We start from the raw sequence: 15,159 nt of genomic DNA, 5'->3' as shown, positions 1-15,159 counted from the left end.
GGGACGGGACGGGACGCGACGGGACGGGACGGGACGGCGCCCGCACCGCACCGCACCGCAGCGCCGCGATGCAGGTGAGGCTGCCGGTGCGGGCCGGGCCGAGGGCGCAGCGGGCAGCCGGGCCGGGGCCGCTGCACCGGGGTGGGGGCGGTGGTGGCAGCGGCGGAGGCTGCCCGGGCTCGGCCGCCCCCCCTCGCACACGCGCCCCGACGGCGCGCACGTCCCGTTCCCCCGCCCTGGCGCCGCGGCTCCCCGGGCTGGCGACGGGGCGGCGGCGAGGGCCATGACACCCCCGTCGCCCCCCCGCCGCGCTCCTGCCGCCCGTCGCCTTGGGGGGGGGGTGTCTTTGGCCATCAGGTGCGCCCCAAAACCGAGGGCGAGGGCTGTAACCCAGCCGTGAGGAGGGCCGGGGGCCCGCCGCTGCTCTGCTGCCTTGAATTCCCGTAACCTGCTGGTGGGAGCTGAAGTCCAGGCCGGTTTGCTATTACTCAAGGGAATTTTGGTTAAAACAGCGTTGTAACTTTTAACTAATGTCATTGTAGCTTGCAGCTAATATCATTGTAACTTGTAAAAAGTGCCAGGGAGGGGGGTAATGTGGATGGGAACCGAGGTGGTGCTTCTTCAGCAGCGGCTTAAAACAATTCGGTACAGGAAAGGGAGGGAGGGAGGCTGCCACCGCTGCCCCTCGCACCGAAAATTTGGTTTCCTGATTGCTCTTCTCAGCCGTCCCAAGCTTCCTCAGTTGATATTTATGAAAACAATACGTTAATCGCATTTCCTCTAATTCCTGTTGAACCAGCCGCCCCTAGCAAGATTTGCTTCGTTTATCGGCTGGAGAGGGTTTATTCCCAGCCCCTTCCCGGACGGCGCTGCTTGGCCTCTGGCAAGGCCCTTCCTCCTCTCTTGTTTACTGCTGGGGCTGGGGAGGGGAAGTGACAGCACATCTGCTTCGCTTAAATCAGCCCTTTCCAACTCCGCCGCTTTGCGCCCGAATCGCCGTGCAAACGAGCAGTGTTTAAAGGCTGCAGCCCCGTAATTCCCTTTGCCCGTCAGCGCCGCCCGTCTCCCTGCGAGGAGCCTCGCTCCGTCCGGTTCCTGTTTTGCCCCGTGCTTCGCCTCCGCGGCGGGGCTGGCGTTGCGCGAGAGCCTGCAAGCAGAAGCGGCCCCGGCAAGCTGAACGCGGCTTGTGTTGTTTGCCTGCCCCTCGCCCCCTCGCCCCGCCGCGTCCCCACCCCGGCGGCTCTCTCGTCGCCTACGCGGAGGCTGCTGCGGGCACGGAGCTACGGCAGAAACTCGCAGCGGGAGCTCCAGTCTTGCCACACGCCTTAAATCATCGCCTGCAGCAGTCTTACTTCATTTACTGAGCTCAGCCATGGGCTGATGTTGGCAGCTACCGTGTCTCGGCTGCTCCCAGATCCGCTGGCGCAGGCCCCCGCAGCTGCGTCCCTGCAAAGTCCGGAGGGTGGCTTGCACCGTGGGCTGCGTGGGCTCACAGGAGCCTCCCTGGGCATGGGGACACCTTCCCAGGCCGTTCCCCGTGCAGGGCTGTGGCTCCGAGCTGGCCACCATAGCCACAATGATGTCAAGCTACCAATGCTTTTTTGCAAATTTGAGGTCCGCTTTATGCACTGAGTCAGGCTGGTCCCGAGATGCAGGGCCCAGATGTCCCCGATGAACCGGAGCAGCTGGTCAGCCTCGCTGTGGGATGCACCAGCCAGGCGCTGGGGCTACGCAGCTCCACCACGGATGGACCAGACCAAGGTGCTCCAAGCGAGCAGTACTCTTCACTTGGTAGCAAAGAGCCACCCCAAACGGCGGTGGATTAAGCCATTCAATGGCTCTGTTGTGCACAAGAGCAGGTGCAGCGTAGGACGTTTTCCAGCAGCCTTGTTTACATGTATAAATACATGCAACGCTCCGAGGAGACGCCTAGATCGAGCCTTAGACAGCTGCCTGCTGAGTCGGTGCTGCGCGAGTGCCACTTGCAAGGTGGTGAGGACAGGCCCCAGTCCTGCTGCCCGATATTCCTTGGTCTGCGGTCGTACCTTACAGAGTATCGCCCTGGCAGCTTAGCTCACCTCTTGCAAAGGGGGATATTTTTTAGGACTTAACCCTCTTGACCTTCGCATGTCCTGTCTCGCACAGCTGGGTGTTGGCCGCAATCAGCGTGGCTGTTGTCTCCCTAAAAATTGCAGTATAGCGTCGCTTTAGGGACAGCCCACGTGGATGCACTGCTGTGTAACAGCAGAGCCTTAGGTTGCTGGATGGGGTTAAGCCTTGCTCCCCCCGCGGGGAAGCAAGGGAGCCTTCGCCAAGGAGGCTTTGAGGTATGTTGCCCCAACCTGGCTGCTGAGTCAGCAGCGTGCCTGTGCAAGCATCTCCAACCTGCACGGGGCCAAGCCGGCTCCCCATCCACCTAAGAGAGGAGAGAAATGAGGGGTTGTTGGCCCAAGGAGCATCGTTTTGGCCTCACAAGCGTGCTGGGTACCCAAAGGCACAAGGCTGAACTGCCTGGCCTTGCGCCGGGGCTAGAGGAACTGGCTTCGGGCTGCAGCAAGGTCTTCAGCAAATCACCTCTGTTCCTGCTTCCCTAAAACAGTGCTACCGCCTCATTGCACAGCACTGGAGATCAATGGGTGAAGCATGCAAAGCAGAAATATAGTCTCGTTTAAAGGCTAATTATCATAAATCTGTTGCCAAAGGAAGCTTGAAAGTGTGAGCCAATTGCACCTGCTAATATACTTTGGGTAATGTGTGGCCAGAGCGTATAATTAGAGCCCGTTTGCAGCATGAGTACCTCTGTTTATTGGATGATATTTCTGGCTCAGGCAGGTCCCCATGTCTCCCATGCACGTCTGGCTCATCTGCTCGTGTCAGTAACTCTGCAGTTATATGCGGGAAGAACCAGGTCTCTCTTGCAAAAGAAGGGTAGTGCCTCCATCGAGATGACTAACTTGGACTAGATCTGGCAGAGAAATTCTTCCTAGGGGGAGGGTAGGATTAGAGATCCTCCACCACCACCTCTGTGTTTTAGCCGGCATTAAGTACAGACCTGTGCTGAGCCCTCACTAGGCTCTTTACATGGAGAGATTTGCCAAAGGGAGGATAAAAACCCAGAACACGTTTTTGTGGCAAAGAAAACAAGAGTTGACAGTTGTGGTCTCAGCTCTGTAGGTGGTTTAGCTAGAGAAGAGCCGTGGGCTAATACTTTCACCTCCTATTTCAGCATGATAAATCTCTTTTCACCTTCAGACACACTGTAAAATGGTTCAAAACAGGGTTTGGTCACCGACTAAAAGCAAATATCACATGCACGTTCTTAACCTTCCCTTAAATGCCTGCTTTGGGTCATTTGGATACCTCCTTCGACCAATCCCAAGAGAGAATCCAGTGGTGTCACTGGCCAAAGGGGATTTGATATCTTCGTAGGTCTTGGGCAGACCCCATGTAAGACAGAACAGCAGCAACCTTATTTCTAGGTTGGAGAGAAACACCATTGGGACTGATATGTCCTTTGCCAGGGAGTTTTCCCTGGAAGAGCCGCCTCTGTTCTGGTAAAGTCAGGCAGTTACGTGTTTGGCTTCAGATGAAGTAGCTTGTCAAGGCAATGCAAGAAAAACTTGTGCAAATAGAGGCACGCACAGGGTTCCCGGGCTTCTGCTTTAACCACAAGCCAGTTTTGCTTTAGGCTTCAGACAGCACCCACCAGCCTCTGCGTCTCTCCCACATACTTATCATTTCAGGCCTTCTGAAGTCCTATCACCATGTGCCGGTTAGTAAAGTCTTGGGTTCATGTCACTGGGGAGAACTCAGGCTTTTTCTTGCCAGTCTAGACATATGCTGAAAGAGCTGCTGGAGGTACAAATGGTCCTGCTGGAAGTCAGTGTTACCATGCCCAGTTTGCACGGCCGAGATTTTCAGTCAGCTCAGGCAGTTCAGCTGACCCACTTCTGTTGAGGAAGATGTGTGCACACAGTAGCATCTCCGAGCCACCAAAGTTCCTCATATGATTTCAGGAACTGGACAAAAATTGCACAATTTGGCAAAACCCCAGCTCACCATCACCACCCCTTCTGGCCCTGTCACATCCACGTGCCTTCTTCTGGCTGGCAGGGGAGAGCTTCCTGCCAGCACTTTGTGTGTTCCACTGCAATCGCGGCATGGCCTCGGGTTTTTCCCAGTCTCAGTTGTGGACCCGGTGCTTTCCTCTGCCTGCCTGTTCTCACGGAGAAGAGCACCACCCTGGAGACCCTTCCTACACCTGGTGACCCAAAGGGCAGCAGGGTTGCAGGCTCAGGACAGGCTATCAGGGGTGTTGAGCGGAGCAGGCTGGCTGCCACCTAAAAGCCTCCAACCGCTATTCCTTCTTTGAGCAATTCGGTTGATTGACCCTCCCAGTAAAGGCCCGTGTGGCAGATAGGTTAGCCTTCAAATGCACGAGATGGGGCAGAAAATGAGCAACATCCAGGTTTCGTGGCTGCATCAGCGTACTTACAAAGCCCGAGCATTACCTACAGCCTCCTCCTGCCCCGAGGCTCTCTTGGACTGGATTGACACTCATAAAAGCTCCAAAGCTGGTGAGCGCCAAGGGCATCGTCTTCCACATTCCCCATGCGCAGCTCGTTACAGTGACCTTTCTAGGCCTGGCTTTTTGCAGTGGGAAGCCACTGCTGCAGAGCCACTGGTTTCCAACACCCTCGGAGAGCCCAGCGCGTTCCCTAACTCTCGCCTCCGCGCCCCTGCGCGAGGCAGCGTCGCAGCCTCAGATGCTCTCCGAGACCATGCGCAGCTCAAAGCCGAGCAGCGCTGGAATTTGCCCTTTGCAGTTTTCAGCTCAAAGAAGCAAACCTCATTTAAAAGAAAAAGAGAAAAAGAAGAAGAAACCTTGCACTGTGATTCAGCAAAAGTTGCACGTTCTTCATGTGGTTTGTGAACATGAAAAGGCCGGTCCCCAGCCGGGAATGCCAAACCTGCAGAAGGAGGGCAGACAATGGTGGTGGAGCTTGGCAGTGTTGCTTGGCCATTTGCTTCTGCTATGGGGCACCACCTCCATCACCTGACTCACACACAGGCAGTTTTTGGTTCACACTTTTAACCACGTAGTTATGGGGCTTCCTCACACCAGGTAGCCACACGCTGGGCTTAGAAAGCAGCTTTGTACCACAGTCTCTGCTGGTAGAGCTAGCCAGGGTTAGGGCCAGGTTGGCGTGGATGAACAGAGGCTCCCAAATCCCAGACTTTGTGCTGGAGACAAGGAACATGTTGCTCTGAGTTTTTCCATCTTTCACCATGAGTCGGTTACATGCTATGAGAGGTGCTGGAGAACCCTTGGAGAACAGCGGGGTGGTGATTGCATTGTCCAGCTGAAGATCTAGGAGACTCAGACAGGGGTCCTCATTTTCCCCAGACTCTGGGCGATGGTGAGGAGCTCACTTAGCAGCTCTGCTCCCCTTGTGCAGAGCCCGGGGTGGTGACACAGTGAGCGGGGTGGAAACAGCTGCTGGCGAGGAAATCCAGATGCAGCCCAACCCTTTCTTGGCCTTCAGGTGCCTTTTCTGTCCAGTAGCCCAGCTGTGGGTAAGCCGACGTCCCCCTCTGATACAAAACACTCAAAAAAGCTGCTGCACCACTTCTGCTGCTTAGTGCGCTTGCAACGCTTGTCTAGAGCAGGAGCTCAGCAGTGCCGGAGGAGGGGGACATTGCTCCTCCATCACCCTGAGCCTCGTTCCTAGCATTCCCTTTTCTCCACATCTCTTCCAGATGTCCTTCTTCTTCTCGGACGAGGTGGTGCTGCTCTTTGACTTCTGGAGCGTCCATAGCCCCACAGGTAGGCCATGAGCCCCAGCGCAGTGGGGTGAAAGAGCTCTCCCCATGCCGTCCCGAGCTGGCGGGTGCTGCCCACAGCACGCGGCGCCCAGCGAGGAGCCCTCCTCACCTGCCGTCAGGGTCGTGGCAGGCGCTCCCCGGTGCGTTGGGATGGCACCAAACGTTATTCGGAACTGCAGGTCCAGTCCTGCAAAACCCTGAATGAACAAGAAAACCTCCTACACGCAAAATGTATGCAATCTTTTTTCTAATGAGAAATGGATTTACAACTGAGGCCAAACTGTTCTTTTTGGAGAAAATAATGATGTTGATTAGCTTGTCCGCTCCAGGACCCAAACTAAGCTTTGAAACCAAGTCTCCCATTCACTCAGTGGCATAAGAAAGTCTCAGCTTCTCATTTCCTTTTGTCTTCTTTTTTTTTTTAATCTTTTCTCCCAAAGTCATATTTTAACCACCATCTTCATGCCGAGTTATACACAGATACTTTGTTTTCCAGAGCAGCCTTCTCCCCAAACGCTTCTTAGAAATGGAGAGGGTGGTGGCTCGAATTTGCCTTAATACCCTGGTTTCCAACACTACAAAGCTGCTGCCCGTTGCTCTAGCCCAGTCTCTGATCTCAAGAGTGCTCCGGGAGCCTCCATTCCCTCCATCCTACCCAACGACTTGCCCAAGCGCTCAGCACCAGATCCCGGCCCCTTCGCCCCACAGCGCTGCATAGGAGGGTCCTATCACACCAAGCATTTTGAAGGACCAGGCTGCCAGAGCCAGCTTGCTCTGCTGCATCCCTTCAAACTCACCTTCCAGCCTCCGTCCGGTGGGCGATGGGTAGCCAAGGAGTTTTTCTCTTGCAGGGATGGTGCTCTCCGTGCTGGTCATCCTGCTGCTCTCCGTGCTTTATGAAACTGTGAAGATCGGCAAGGCCAAGGTGCTGCACCGGACGATGCTGTCCATCCCGCACAGCCTCAGCCAGGAGTCCTTGGCAGAGCAGGACGAGGGGACCGTCGACACCAGCCACGGGCAGCACGGCACCACGCAGGGCAGGTAACGCACGCCTGGGAGCGGGCTTTCGCCTTGCTAGTGGTCCCGTGGGCAGGGGCCAAAGGGCTTTACAGGGGAGAGAGCCACCACGCTGAACTGGAGACGGGGTGTACAGCCCTGAGCCAGCATAATAGACCAGAAACCCTGTGAACACGCACCTATGGATGAATATGCTCCCGGGAAGGAAGCATCTTTATAGCCTCAGCACCTTGTCCTGGAGGAGTGTCCCAGCTCTTCCAGACAGCGATACAGGGGAAGGCGCCCCAGGAATTTTTCTGCTGTATTGAATGCTCACAGCCCCCCAGTAGGCACCGTGGGCACGGTGGGAAGGACAGGAGCACCACGTCTGCGTGGCACAGGGACAGGCACTGCTCTGCCGGTGCGTTGGCTCAGGCTCACCAAGCAAGGCTGGCCCAGGAGTCTCCCTTCCAGCACAAGCTGTTTGAGTCAAGACCTGGGTTTTTCATTTTGTATTTAATCCCAGACGATGCCTGAGGCTCCTCTTAATGCCAGCTCGTTAATAACATGCTGCTCATTAATTCAGCCCGTAGAAATGGGTTTCTATTTGCACCGCCGTTTGCAGCCTCACAGTTTGGTTCCTGGGCCCTGATCCCTCTCTGCACACTGCAAACAACCTCCCAGGCACTCGGGGTTGCCAACTGTGGGACAGCGTCGTCCCCTTGCTAACGGGGCTTTGCTTCCTCCCCAAACAGGTGGTTTCTGTACCACGTCAGCCAGACACTGCTCCACGTGATACAGGTGGTGGTGGGTTACATGGTGATGCTGGCTGTCATGTCCTACAACGCCTGGATCTTCCTCGGTGTGATCGTGGGCTCCGCACTTGGTTACTTCGTGGTGTTCCCACTGCTCAACATGGGCTAGATGGGCTGGGAGTTGTCCCCGTGTCACTGCTGTGGGGATGCAGCCCTCCTGCTGGGAACATGGCTGATAACGCTGGAGGACATGCTCAAGGCCTCCGCCGCGGCAAGTGAGCTGAGGTCAAGAGGAAATGCGACGTCTTGTCTTCTACTTTTCTGAAATAGCTGCTGTCACTTCTGCTGGGTCTGTCCTTGTCCCCTTGCTGTGCAGAACAGCAGCCCAAGGACCTCCTGCTGCAACCCTTGCTGCCAGCAGGACTGAGGTGGGGAGGGAGGCTCAGGGGGAGAAAAAATCCCAGCTGAACTGCCTGCCACTGCTCTGCTGCACTGCCACACTCCCTCCCCACCACCCGTGCTGGCCTCAGCCACGTGGCCATCCCTATCTTGGGGCCCTTTAGCCGTGGGACAGAGGGAGCAACTGCAGCTCAGGGTGCAGGTTGAGTGGGTGATGAGTCTGGCTGGCTCTTGGATGCTCAGTTTATCTTTATAAGATGCTCAGGGAAGGAGAAGCTTGGGGAGAGGCAAGGGAGGGGGGATGGCATGCCAACATCCCCCTGCGCAGCGTGGTCCTGCCACCAACCCCCTTCACACTGTGCCTTTTGGGGTCCCGGAGAGCAAGCCGTGCACAAGCATGCCCAGATGCACATAGCACTGCGGGCAGAGACGTGGGTGGACCCCGACTCACCTCTGCACTTCATTTTTAGCACTTTCAGGGATTGGGTCAATGTAGCCGAAGATGAGCTGCCGTCGCTGGTGCGTGCGTCTGCACCGACGCGTCCAGCACAGCAATGCCGATGCAACAGACTGCTGCTGGGTGCCTCTTGCTTCCTTCTAGAGATGCCCGTTTTAATAAAAGCACCTCAACACTTTGGCTCCTGGTTTGTGTTCGTGCTGCGTGGATGTCACCTCCAGAGATGCTGCAGGGATGCCACAGAGACGTGACACAGCACCCAGGCGATGCTGCCCCCAGCCACATCCTTCTGCACCTGGCCAGGGTCTGAGGTGCCGTCCCCTCCCCGGCGGGTCCCACCACCGGGGTGCCCATAGGTGCTGCCTTGCATGAAGGGCAACCAGCACAGCACAGCACAGCACGCAGGGGCTCGTGGCCTCAGCCCCTGTGCTCCTGACATGCTCTGGGACTTTGCATGAAACAGCCCCATTTGCCCTTGGATGAGTTTTGCATGAGCCCTGGAGCCATAGAAATTGCCCCCGATGCCAGCCCCAACCGTGCACCTCCATCTCACAGCCCTGCACCCGGAGTGAGCCGTTCAGGAACAAGCACAGTCTCCTCTGACTTTAAATAAAGCTTTTTTTCCTTTTATTAATTATTATAAGCATATTTTTAAACATTTGTATAACATTCTTAATAAAATATCTTGGAAGAGACAGGGTTTTTTTAAGTTCCCAAAGCAAGGCACTTTGGGGGGCCTCCCCAAGTGGTTTAGACTGGGCGTCCCCCGTTCAAAGACAGAAACAACGGCACTTAAAATACACGCAGAAGTCGAGATTATCTGCAGCAGGGGGAAGAGCTGGGCTCCCGGTCCATACGCCGCGCACACATCCGTGGTCTCAGCAGCCCACTCACGAGTCTTGCCAAGTCCCGTCAACTACCTCTCACATGCTTTAAGCACATCTGCATGGAGTTTGTGTCCAAATATCCTCTCTCCTTCCCCCACTTGTGAATCTCACCCGTGGCAGCGGCCCTGGGGCGAGCTGCTCTGGGGGCAGACCCGTTCCCTGCAATGCCCCACCTGCAGCTGGAGACTGGCCTGAGAGCCCTTTCCAGGAGCAAATCCATTTTTTCTCTCTGTGGTTCGAGGACATTTCACGTGCGTGAGGTCCCCGAAGGGCAGAGTGCAGCACGAGGAGCTTTGCCCGCACGGAGGGGTCGTTGGCCCATCCTATAAAAACTACCGGCTGGCTCCATTTGGGCACCCGCTGGGCACCAGAGCTGGCTGCCTCCTAAATGCTTCCCCCAAACAAATCTCTGATAAAGGCACTGCACCTCGGCCCAAACACCACTGCAGATGGCAAAACCTGCAAGCCGCAGAGGGCCCAGGAGAAATTCATCTTTGCAAGGCGCCAGGGAGCTCCGCTGGATGAGAGCCACGATCTCATCCATGGAAAGGCTGCATATCCCAGGCAAGAAACGCGTGGAGAGACCGAACCCGGGGCCACCCACGGCAGCCCAGTCCTGCCAGGCAAGGCTGGCGAAGCGACACCTTCCCCCACAAGAAAGCTTTTATGTTAGACTTTAGCTGCTGGAAAACCCTAGGCGCAGGCCTTGGGGCGAGCTGGGGGCACCAGCCCCGCTCCCGGGAAAGGGCAGCCTCGGCGCAGGGGGCTGCTGCGCGCCGTGGCCCGGCCACCTCCCACAGCGCTCCTAGAGCCGCGATTAGAGCTTGTTGCTGTTTCGCCAGTCACCGGACACACTCCTCCCTCCGACCCACGCTTCCACCACCCTCCTGGCCTCCTCTGTGCTCCCGCCAGACCTTTCGTCTCCCCCGATCGCTCTCTGCAAAGCCTCTCACTACCCTACCAGCACCTGTAGACCCCTCTGCCAGGCTTTTCATCTACCTCCTGCAGCCTCCTCTCCCATCAGCGCTATTCAAGGGAGAACGAAGTTGTCCGTGAAACGCCTTCCTTTGGGCATGGGTGCTTCAAAGCTCCCCAGCAAGCTGGGTCCCGGAGCGTCCCTGCCAGGCTGCCGGTGCAGGGAGGCTCCCAGGAAAAAAACCTCATGGATTTGGGCAGGGGAAGAGCCAAAGGTGAGCTCCTGCCCATCCTGGGGTGAGGGACAGGTTTGGCCCGGCCAGGGCCCGGCGTGCCAAGCAGACCACGTGGCCGGCCAGGGCAAGACACCAGGCGCCTGGGCAGCACCCTGCAAAGCCAGCCCAGCCCCGGGCTCCCATCCTGCTGCCAAAGTGGGTCTCATTCCCACCTCCTGGCAGCCCCTGGCACTGGGGCTCAGTCAAGGGATGCAGATAAAGCATCTCTGCAGTAGGAAAGAAGAAAATAGCACAGAAGAAGGATAGAGCAGAGTGCAGAGGGTGCCCTATATTGAGCTGGGGGCCTCTGGGGAGAGCCCCCCAGCCTGACCCAATGAGTCCACTTGGTTCTGGCCAGCCACACACAGCAGCAGAGACTCCCTCCTCAGTTAGGCAGTAATGTCTTGGTGTTTCCCATCCCCTCCCTCTCCCAGAGCCCTGGGCTCCAACCCCGAGAACGCAGTAGGTCCTAGCGCCGTGGCCGGACCAGCCTACAAGCATCCCCACCCTCCCCCCAAGCCCCCGGCATCACCGAGGCCAGTCCGCCCTTGGCGCCCCGGGACGTGCCCGCGCGGGGGCAGCCGGGCTAGAACTCAGTCTGCACCGCCTCGCCGCTCTCCGTCGTGCCCACGCTGCCCGTGGCGGCCGGCTCGGCGGGCTCCGGGCTGCGCTCCCTGCCCAATGCTGACACCTCCTCTCCTGTCTCCTTGTCGCTGGGTTTGTGGCTGTCTGCATTGGCCTGGTGCTCTGCCGATGAGGGAGAGGGCTCGGCGAGGGACGTGGGCGCTGATGGCACGGCACAGCACACCCCTGTCCCCGTGCTGGCTGGGCCCTCGGGGGTGGCATCACGCAGGGCAGAGCTCTCTGCAGAAGTGGCTTCCTGGGACCCTTCTGCTGCTGGCTCCTTGGAGGCACCGCTCTCCTGGGTGACAACGGTACCGTTCGTCAGCCGTTCCTCTGCCTCGACATCAGCAGGGCCTGCGGGTTCCTTGAGAACCTCCTTCTCCAGCATTTCCCGGATCTCCTTCACACTGTCAGGAGAGCCTCGTGTTGCCTGAGGGGCCAACTCCTCCGGCTCGTGCTCCTCTTGGGAGGTCTGGTGCATCAGCGCTTCGGTGCCAGACTCATAAGGCAGGGCCCCCTCGTCGTCTTGGATGACTGACACCACTTGCTTCGCCCTGCGGCGCTTGTCGGCGGCCGGCTCGGCGTCGGACTGGCTGCTGTACTCCTCTCCCCAGTCGATGGGGATGCCCTCACCCAGCAAGTGGAGGTTGGGATCGCTGTTGTGCATCACCATGCTGTCGCGGTATAGGTTGTGCTTCCTCTGCACGGCCGCCTCCTTCACAGCTGGGACAGCACGGAGAGAGGCATCAGATTAGCTGCCTACACAGGGCAGTGCTTGAGGGGCCCCCGGGCAGCCCCCAGGTGGGGCAGGGCCCCTCCTGGCCTTCCTAGCATGCAGGGTGGGTGCAGGAGAAGGTACCCGCGGCTGGGTGCCACCTCTGCGGCTGGCTCACAGCCCAGCCGGCACTCAGCCCAGGCAGCTGTGGCCAGCTGCGGTCGCTGCGATGAACAGGGTGAAAGAGGCTCGGGGAGAGATTTGGGAGCACGCTCTGTCTCTAACGCAAAACGCATGAGATGCCCACAGGAGATACAAAGGGCACGGAGTAACTGGCAGAGGGAAACATGGCGGTACACAGTGTGGGAAGATGGAGGCAGCAGCCCCAAGTGCCTTGGCATGGGGAAACGGGCAGGACTTGGCAGATGGCCCCAAGCAGGGAAGGAGACAGAAGGCAGGGGGTTGGGAGGATGGAGTGAATGTTTCCACCAGGCCTGGATGGGGGCAGGCCATTACAGTAGGATGGATTTGAGCTGGATGAGTATTTGGGCTGCCCAGATGGAAAAGAGAGGACATCATCTTCCACTCTTATAGCTCTTAGGAGGGGCAGATCTGAAACCACTTTGGAAGTAGGGGACCAAAAGGACCTGCCACAGCACCTGGCTTTGGGCACTGAGGCAATGCTGGCAGCAGTACGCAAGCAGGCACAAGTTGCCTGTCCCCAGGGATCAGCACCAACAAGGGAGCAGAGCTGTGCTCGGCTCTGCTGGCTGGACAGAGCTCTGACTGCTCACCCAGCACCCAGCACAGGGACCTCCTGCTCCTACACCATCAAGCAAGGGCATGTCTCACTCACACAGCACTCAGCATGGACCTCCCGCTCATACAGCACCCAGCACAGGGACCTCCTGCTCGTATGGTTCTCAGTACAAGCCCTCCAGGAGCTCCAGATGCCGCTAAACCCAGAGCTACATGGGTTCACAAACACTCGGCAGCCTCTCCACCCAGCATCCACTAACCACACCGGGGTGCAGGGATGCTGAAGGCCCTCCACATCCCTTCCCAAGGCAGTGGGGAGCTGAGCAGGGTTCAGGCTTCCCCACCACCCTGGAGCTACAGGGCCCTACCTTGCATGATGTCTTTCATCACTGACTGCAGCACAACCTCCTCATAAGTGTTCTCCACAAGGATAAAGCTGGCAAAGTCCTCAAAGATCAGCTCTTGGAACTTGGCTAACTCCTGCCGCAGAGAAGAGGTGAATCAGATTTTTGCCTGCCCAGCAGATCCAGTGACATCTGCCTCGGAGCATGGCCACAATGCTGGGCTTTAACCCACCAGGGCCGGGGAATACCACCCTCCCAATGGGCATGGCCATGGCCTTTAAGCTACCCCAAAGAACAATAAGCAGCAAATCTGGGTTAGCTGGGCGCAAGGTGGGGGGTCCTCTGAAATGCACCATCAAGGCAATTCAGTTACCTGATTATATATAGTCTTCCATGTTCAACTTTCCCACTCCTTTCCTACCTCTGACCAACTTAAGCCCAGTGAGGTCAAGGAGGAGGAAGAGATCAGGCCCATCCTTGGAGAGAGAGGGATGGTCAGCCCTGGTGCCCCTCCACAGTGGGGTCCTCTTTGGCTCTTACCCCCTTGCAGGTTGGTGCCAGCTTTTTCAGCAGGAAGGGGATGGTGATCTGGAGCAGCGCTTCCCTGAAGAACTTCTTCCGCACAGTGCTGCTGTCATAGTCATATTTCTGCGGGGCAAGCAAGAGGGCAGGATTGGGTTAATGCTGTGGGAAACAGTGCTGGCAGAGGCAGGTCTCACCCAGGACCATGCTGCCTCAAGGCTGTGTGCTAGCAGCTCCAGCTGCATCCATGCATTTAGGATCCATGGCCAGCAACGAGGCCCTGATGGAGGAGCCTGAATCACAAACCCCTGGATTTTGGCCCCCAACCCCTTCTCTCAGGAGCGTGTGGGTTCCTCTGCCTCTTGCTCTCCCACCCCTCATCTGTTTAGTTCTCAGGGGCATTTGAGCCAGGCAGCACCTGGCTCCTCCATCTCTTTTCTCCAGAAGCGTTTGGGCCAGTGTGAAACTGGAGTGGCTTTTACATTGACATATGCATGTAGTCAGAGGGGATCGAAGGCATCTGGTTCCTCCTCAAAGCTTTCCTACCCACCTGCCCCAAATCTCAGCAAAATACGTAACAGTCTCAATATACAGAACAGTTTTCTCAGAAAACTTGTGTTATAATCAGAAATGTGACTCTTGACCTCTTTCCCAGGCTCCCAGCCCTCTGATGAAGGCCACCTCTCGAGAAGGCACCCATACACCACAGGAACAGCCCACGATCTACCACTCTGCCACTTTCCTGCCCACCTCACCTTGAGCACCCGCTCGAGGATGCGCTGGATTGACTTGCACAAGTCGTCTTTGCCCTGAAGCTTTCCCAGCTCCTGATGGAGGAGGGTCTCGAACGTGTGCACAGCGTCGTCCATTTGCTATGACAAGAGGCATACCATCAGTACTGGGAAGGGACCCCAAAGGTGGCCAGCCATGGCGGGGGGGGGGGGGGGGGGCCTCCTTTGGGGCACCGTGATGCCAAGACAAGCCTTTACACTGGCAAGGCCCACAACATCCTGGTGTAGCATCTGTACCCTCCACCTTGAGGACCATGTGGGGAACCAAGAGGGCTGGGGCTGGGCATCAGCTTGGGGGCCGTTGGCTCAGCTACCTTCAGCAAGCCCTGGGCGCTATGGTCTGGTACACTGATCCCAGCCTGCTCACCAGCATCTCCCAGCACCACATGCATCCTTGGGGGATGCTCGGTGCACCCACCACCCCTGGGCCCGCAGACCTGTCCCAGCAGCAGTCCTGGCCCCTTACCCTTCTGCTGCCTTGGTCCACCCAAAAGTGCTGATGTGGGGGATGGAGGGTGCCCAAAGCTGGTTCACATCCCCTCTCTGGACCCTGCTCCAGGTTTAGCTGGGCTTGGCCCCATAGGTGGGCTACTGGCCTTGCTAGTGCCAGTGGGCTCAGAGGTAGGTCAAATGGGTCAGCAGTGCTGTGACAGGTTTCTTTGCCCAAGGGTGGGCACTGATGCCACACCGCAAGGGTGGCCCACACTGTTGTACATCCCTGGGCTCTCTCCTTGCAAGTGATAGACTCCCCTGCATGGCACGGGCTCCCCTGCTTGTGCTCCACACCACAGGGGACAGCCAGATCTGGCACACGCCGTGCAGGGCAGCTGGGTGGTAATGGCATGAAGGGCCTTCAGATGGATACAAATCCCAGTCAGATCTCTGCCTAGGCAG

General features: G+C 57.6%; 2 protein-coding genes across 5 annotated transcripts in view; one reads left to right on the top strand and one right to left on the bottom strand.

Annotated features, from left to right (window-relative positions):
* Nucleotides 1–8,949, top strand: SLC31A2 (solute carrier family 31 member 2). Of its 4 annotated transcripts, none has more exons than XR_010886120.1 (5): nucleotides 1–74; nucleotides 5,761–5,827; nucleotides 6,678–6,867; nucleotides 7,578–7,852; nucleotides 8,447–8,613. XR_010886120.1 is itself a non-coding variant. In XM_067308829.1 (4 exons), the coding sequence occupies exons 1-4, from the start codon at nucleotides 69–71 to the stop codon at nucleotides 8,682–8,684; spliced, it is 501 nt and encodes a 166-aa protein (XP_067164930.1). In that variant the 5' UTR covers nucleotides 1–68; the 3' UTR covers nucleotides 8,685–8,949. The 4 variants fall into 4 exon arrangements, 2 of the variants coding, with proteins under 2 accessions (XP_067164930.1, XP_067164931.1); XR_010886119.1 differs by having other exon boundaries at nucleotides 7,578–8,005; nucleotides 8,447–8,492; XM_067308829.1 differs by lacking the exon at nucleotides 7,578–7,852 and having other exon boundaries at nucleotides 8,447–8,949.
* An 84-nt stretch (nucleotides 8,950–9,033) lies between these two features.
* NIBAN2 (niban apoptosis regulator 2) overlaps nucleotides 9,034–15,159 on the bottom strand; it is a 51,999-nt gene continuing 45,873 nt past the window's right edge. Inside the window, exons 11-14 of the mRNA XM_067308828.1 lie at nucleotides 14,230–14,346; nucleotides 13,493–13,600; nucleotides 12,977–13,088; nucleotides 9,034–11,857 (exon numbers count right to left, since the gene is read on the bottom strand). Of these exons, the coding sequence (XP_067164929.1) occupies nucleotides 11,097–11,857; nucleotides 12,977–13,088; nucleotides 13,493–13,600; nucleotides 14,230–14,346 (1,098 nt within the window). The 3' untranslated portion in view covers nucleotides 9,034–11,096. The remainder of the gene's footprint in view (nucleotides 11,858–12,976; nucleotides 13,089–13,492; nucleotides 13,601–14,229; nucleotides 14,347–15,159) is intronic.

The sequence above is a fragment of the Apteryx mantelli genome, chromosome 21, assembly GCF_036417845.1.
Source record: "Apteryx mantelli isolate bAptMan1 chromosome 21, bAptMan1.hap1, whole genome shotgun sequence".
NCBI classification, from domain to species: domain Eukaryota; kingdom Metazoa; phylum Chordata; class Aves; order Apterygiformes; family Apterygidae; genus Apteryx; species Apteryx mantelli.
Note: the sequence above shows the minus strand (reverse complement) of the source record. Positions and strands in the feature narration are given on the sequence as shown.

Coding starts and splice junctions, on each gene's coding strand:
- SLC31A2 (XM_067308829.1), top strand. Junction 5,828..6,677: donor GAGCGTCCATAGCCCCACAG/GTAGGCCATGAG, acceptor TTTCTCTTGCAG/GGATGGTGCTCTCCGTGCTG. Junction 6,868..8,446: donor CACGGCACCACGCAGGGCAG/GTAACGCACGCC, acceptor CTTCATTTTTAG/CACTTTCAGGGATTGGGTCA.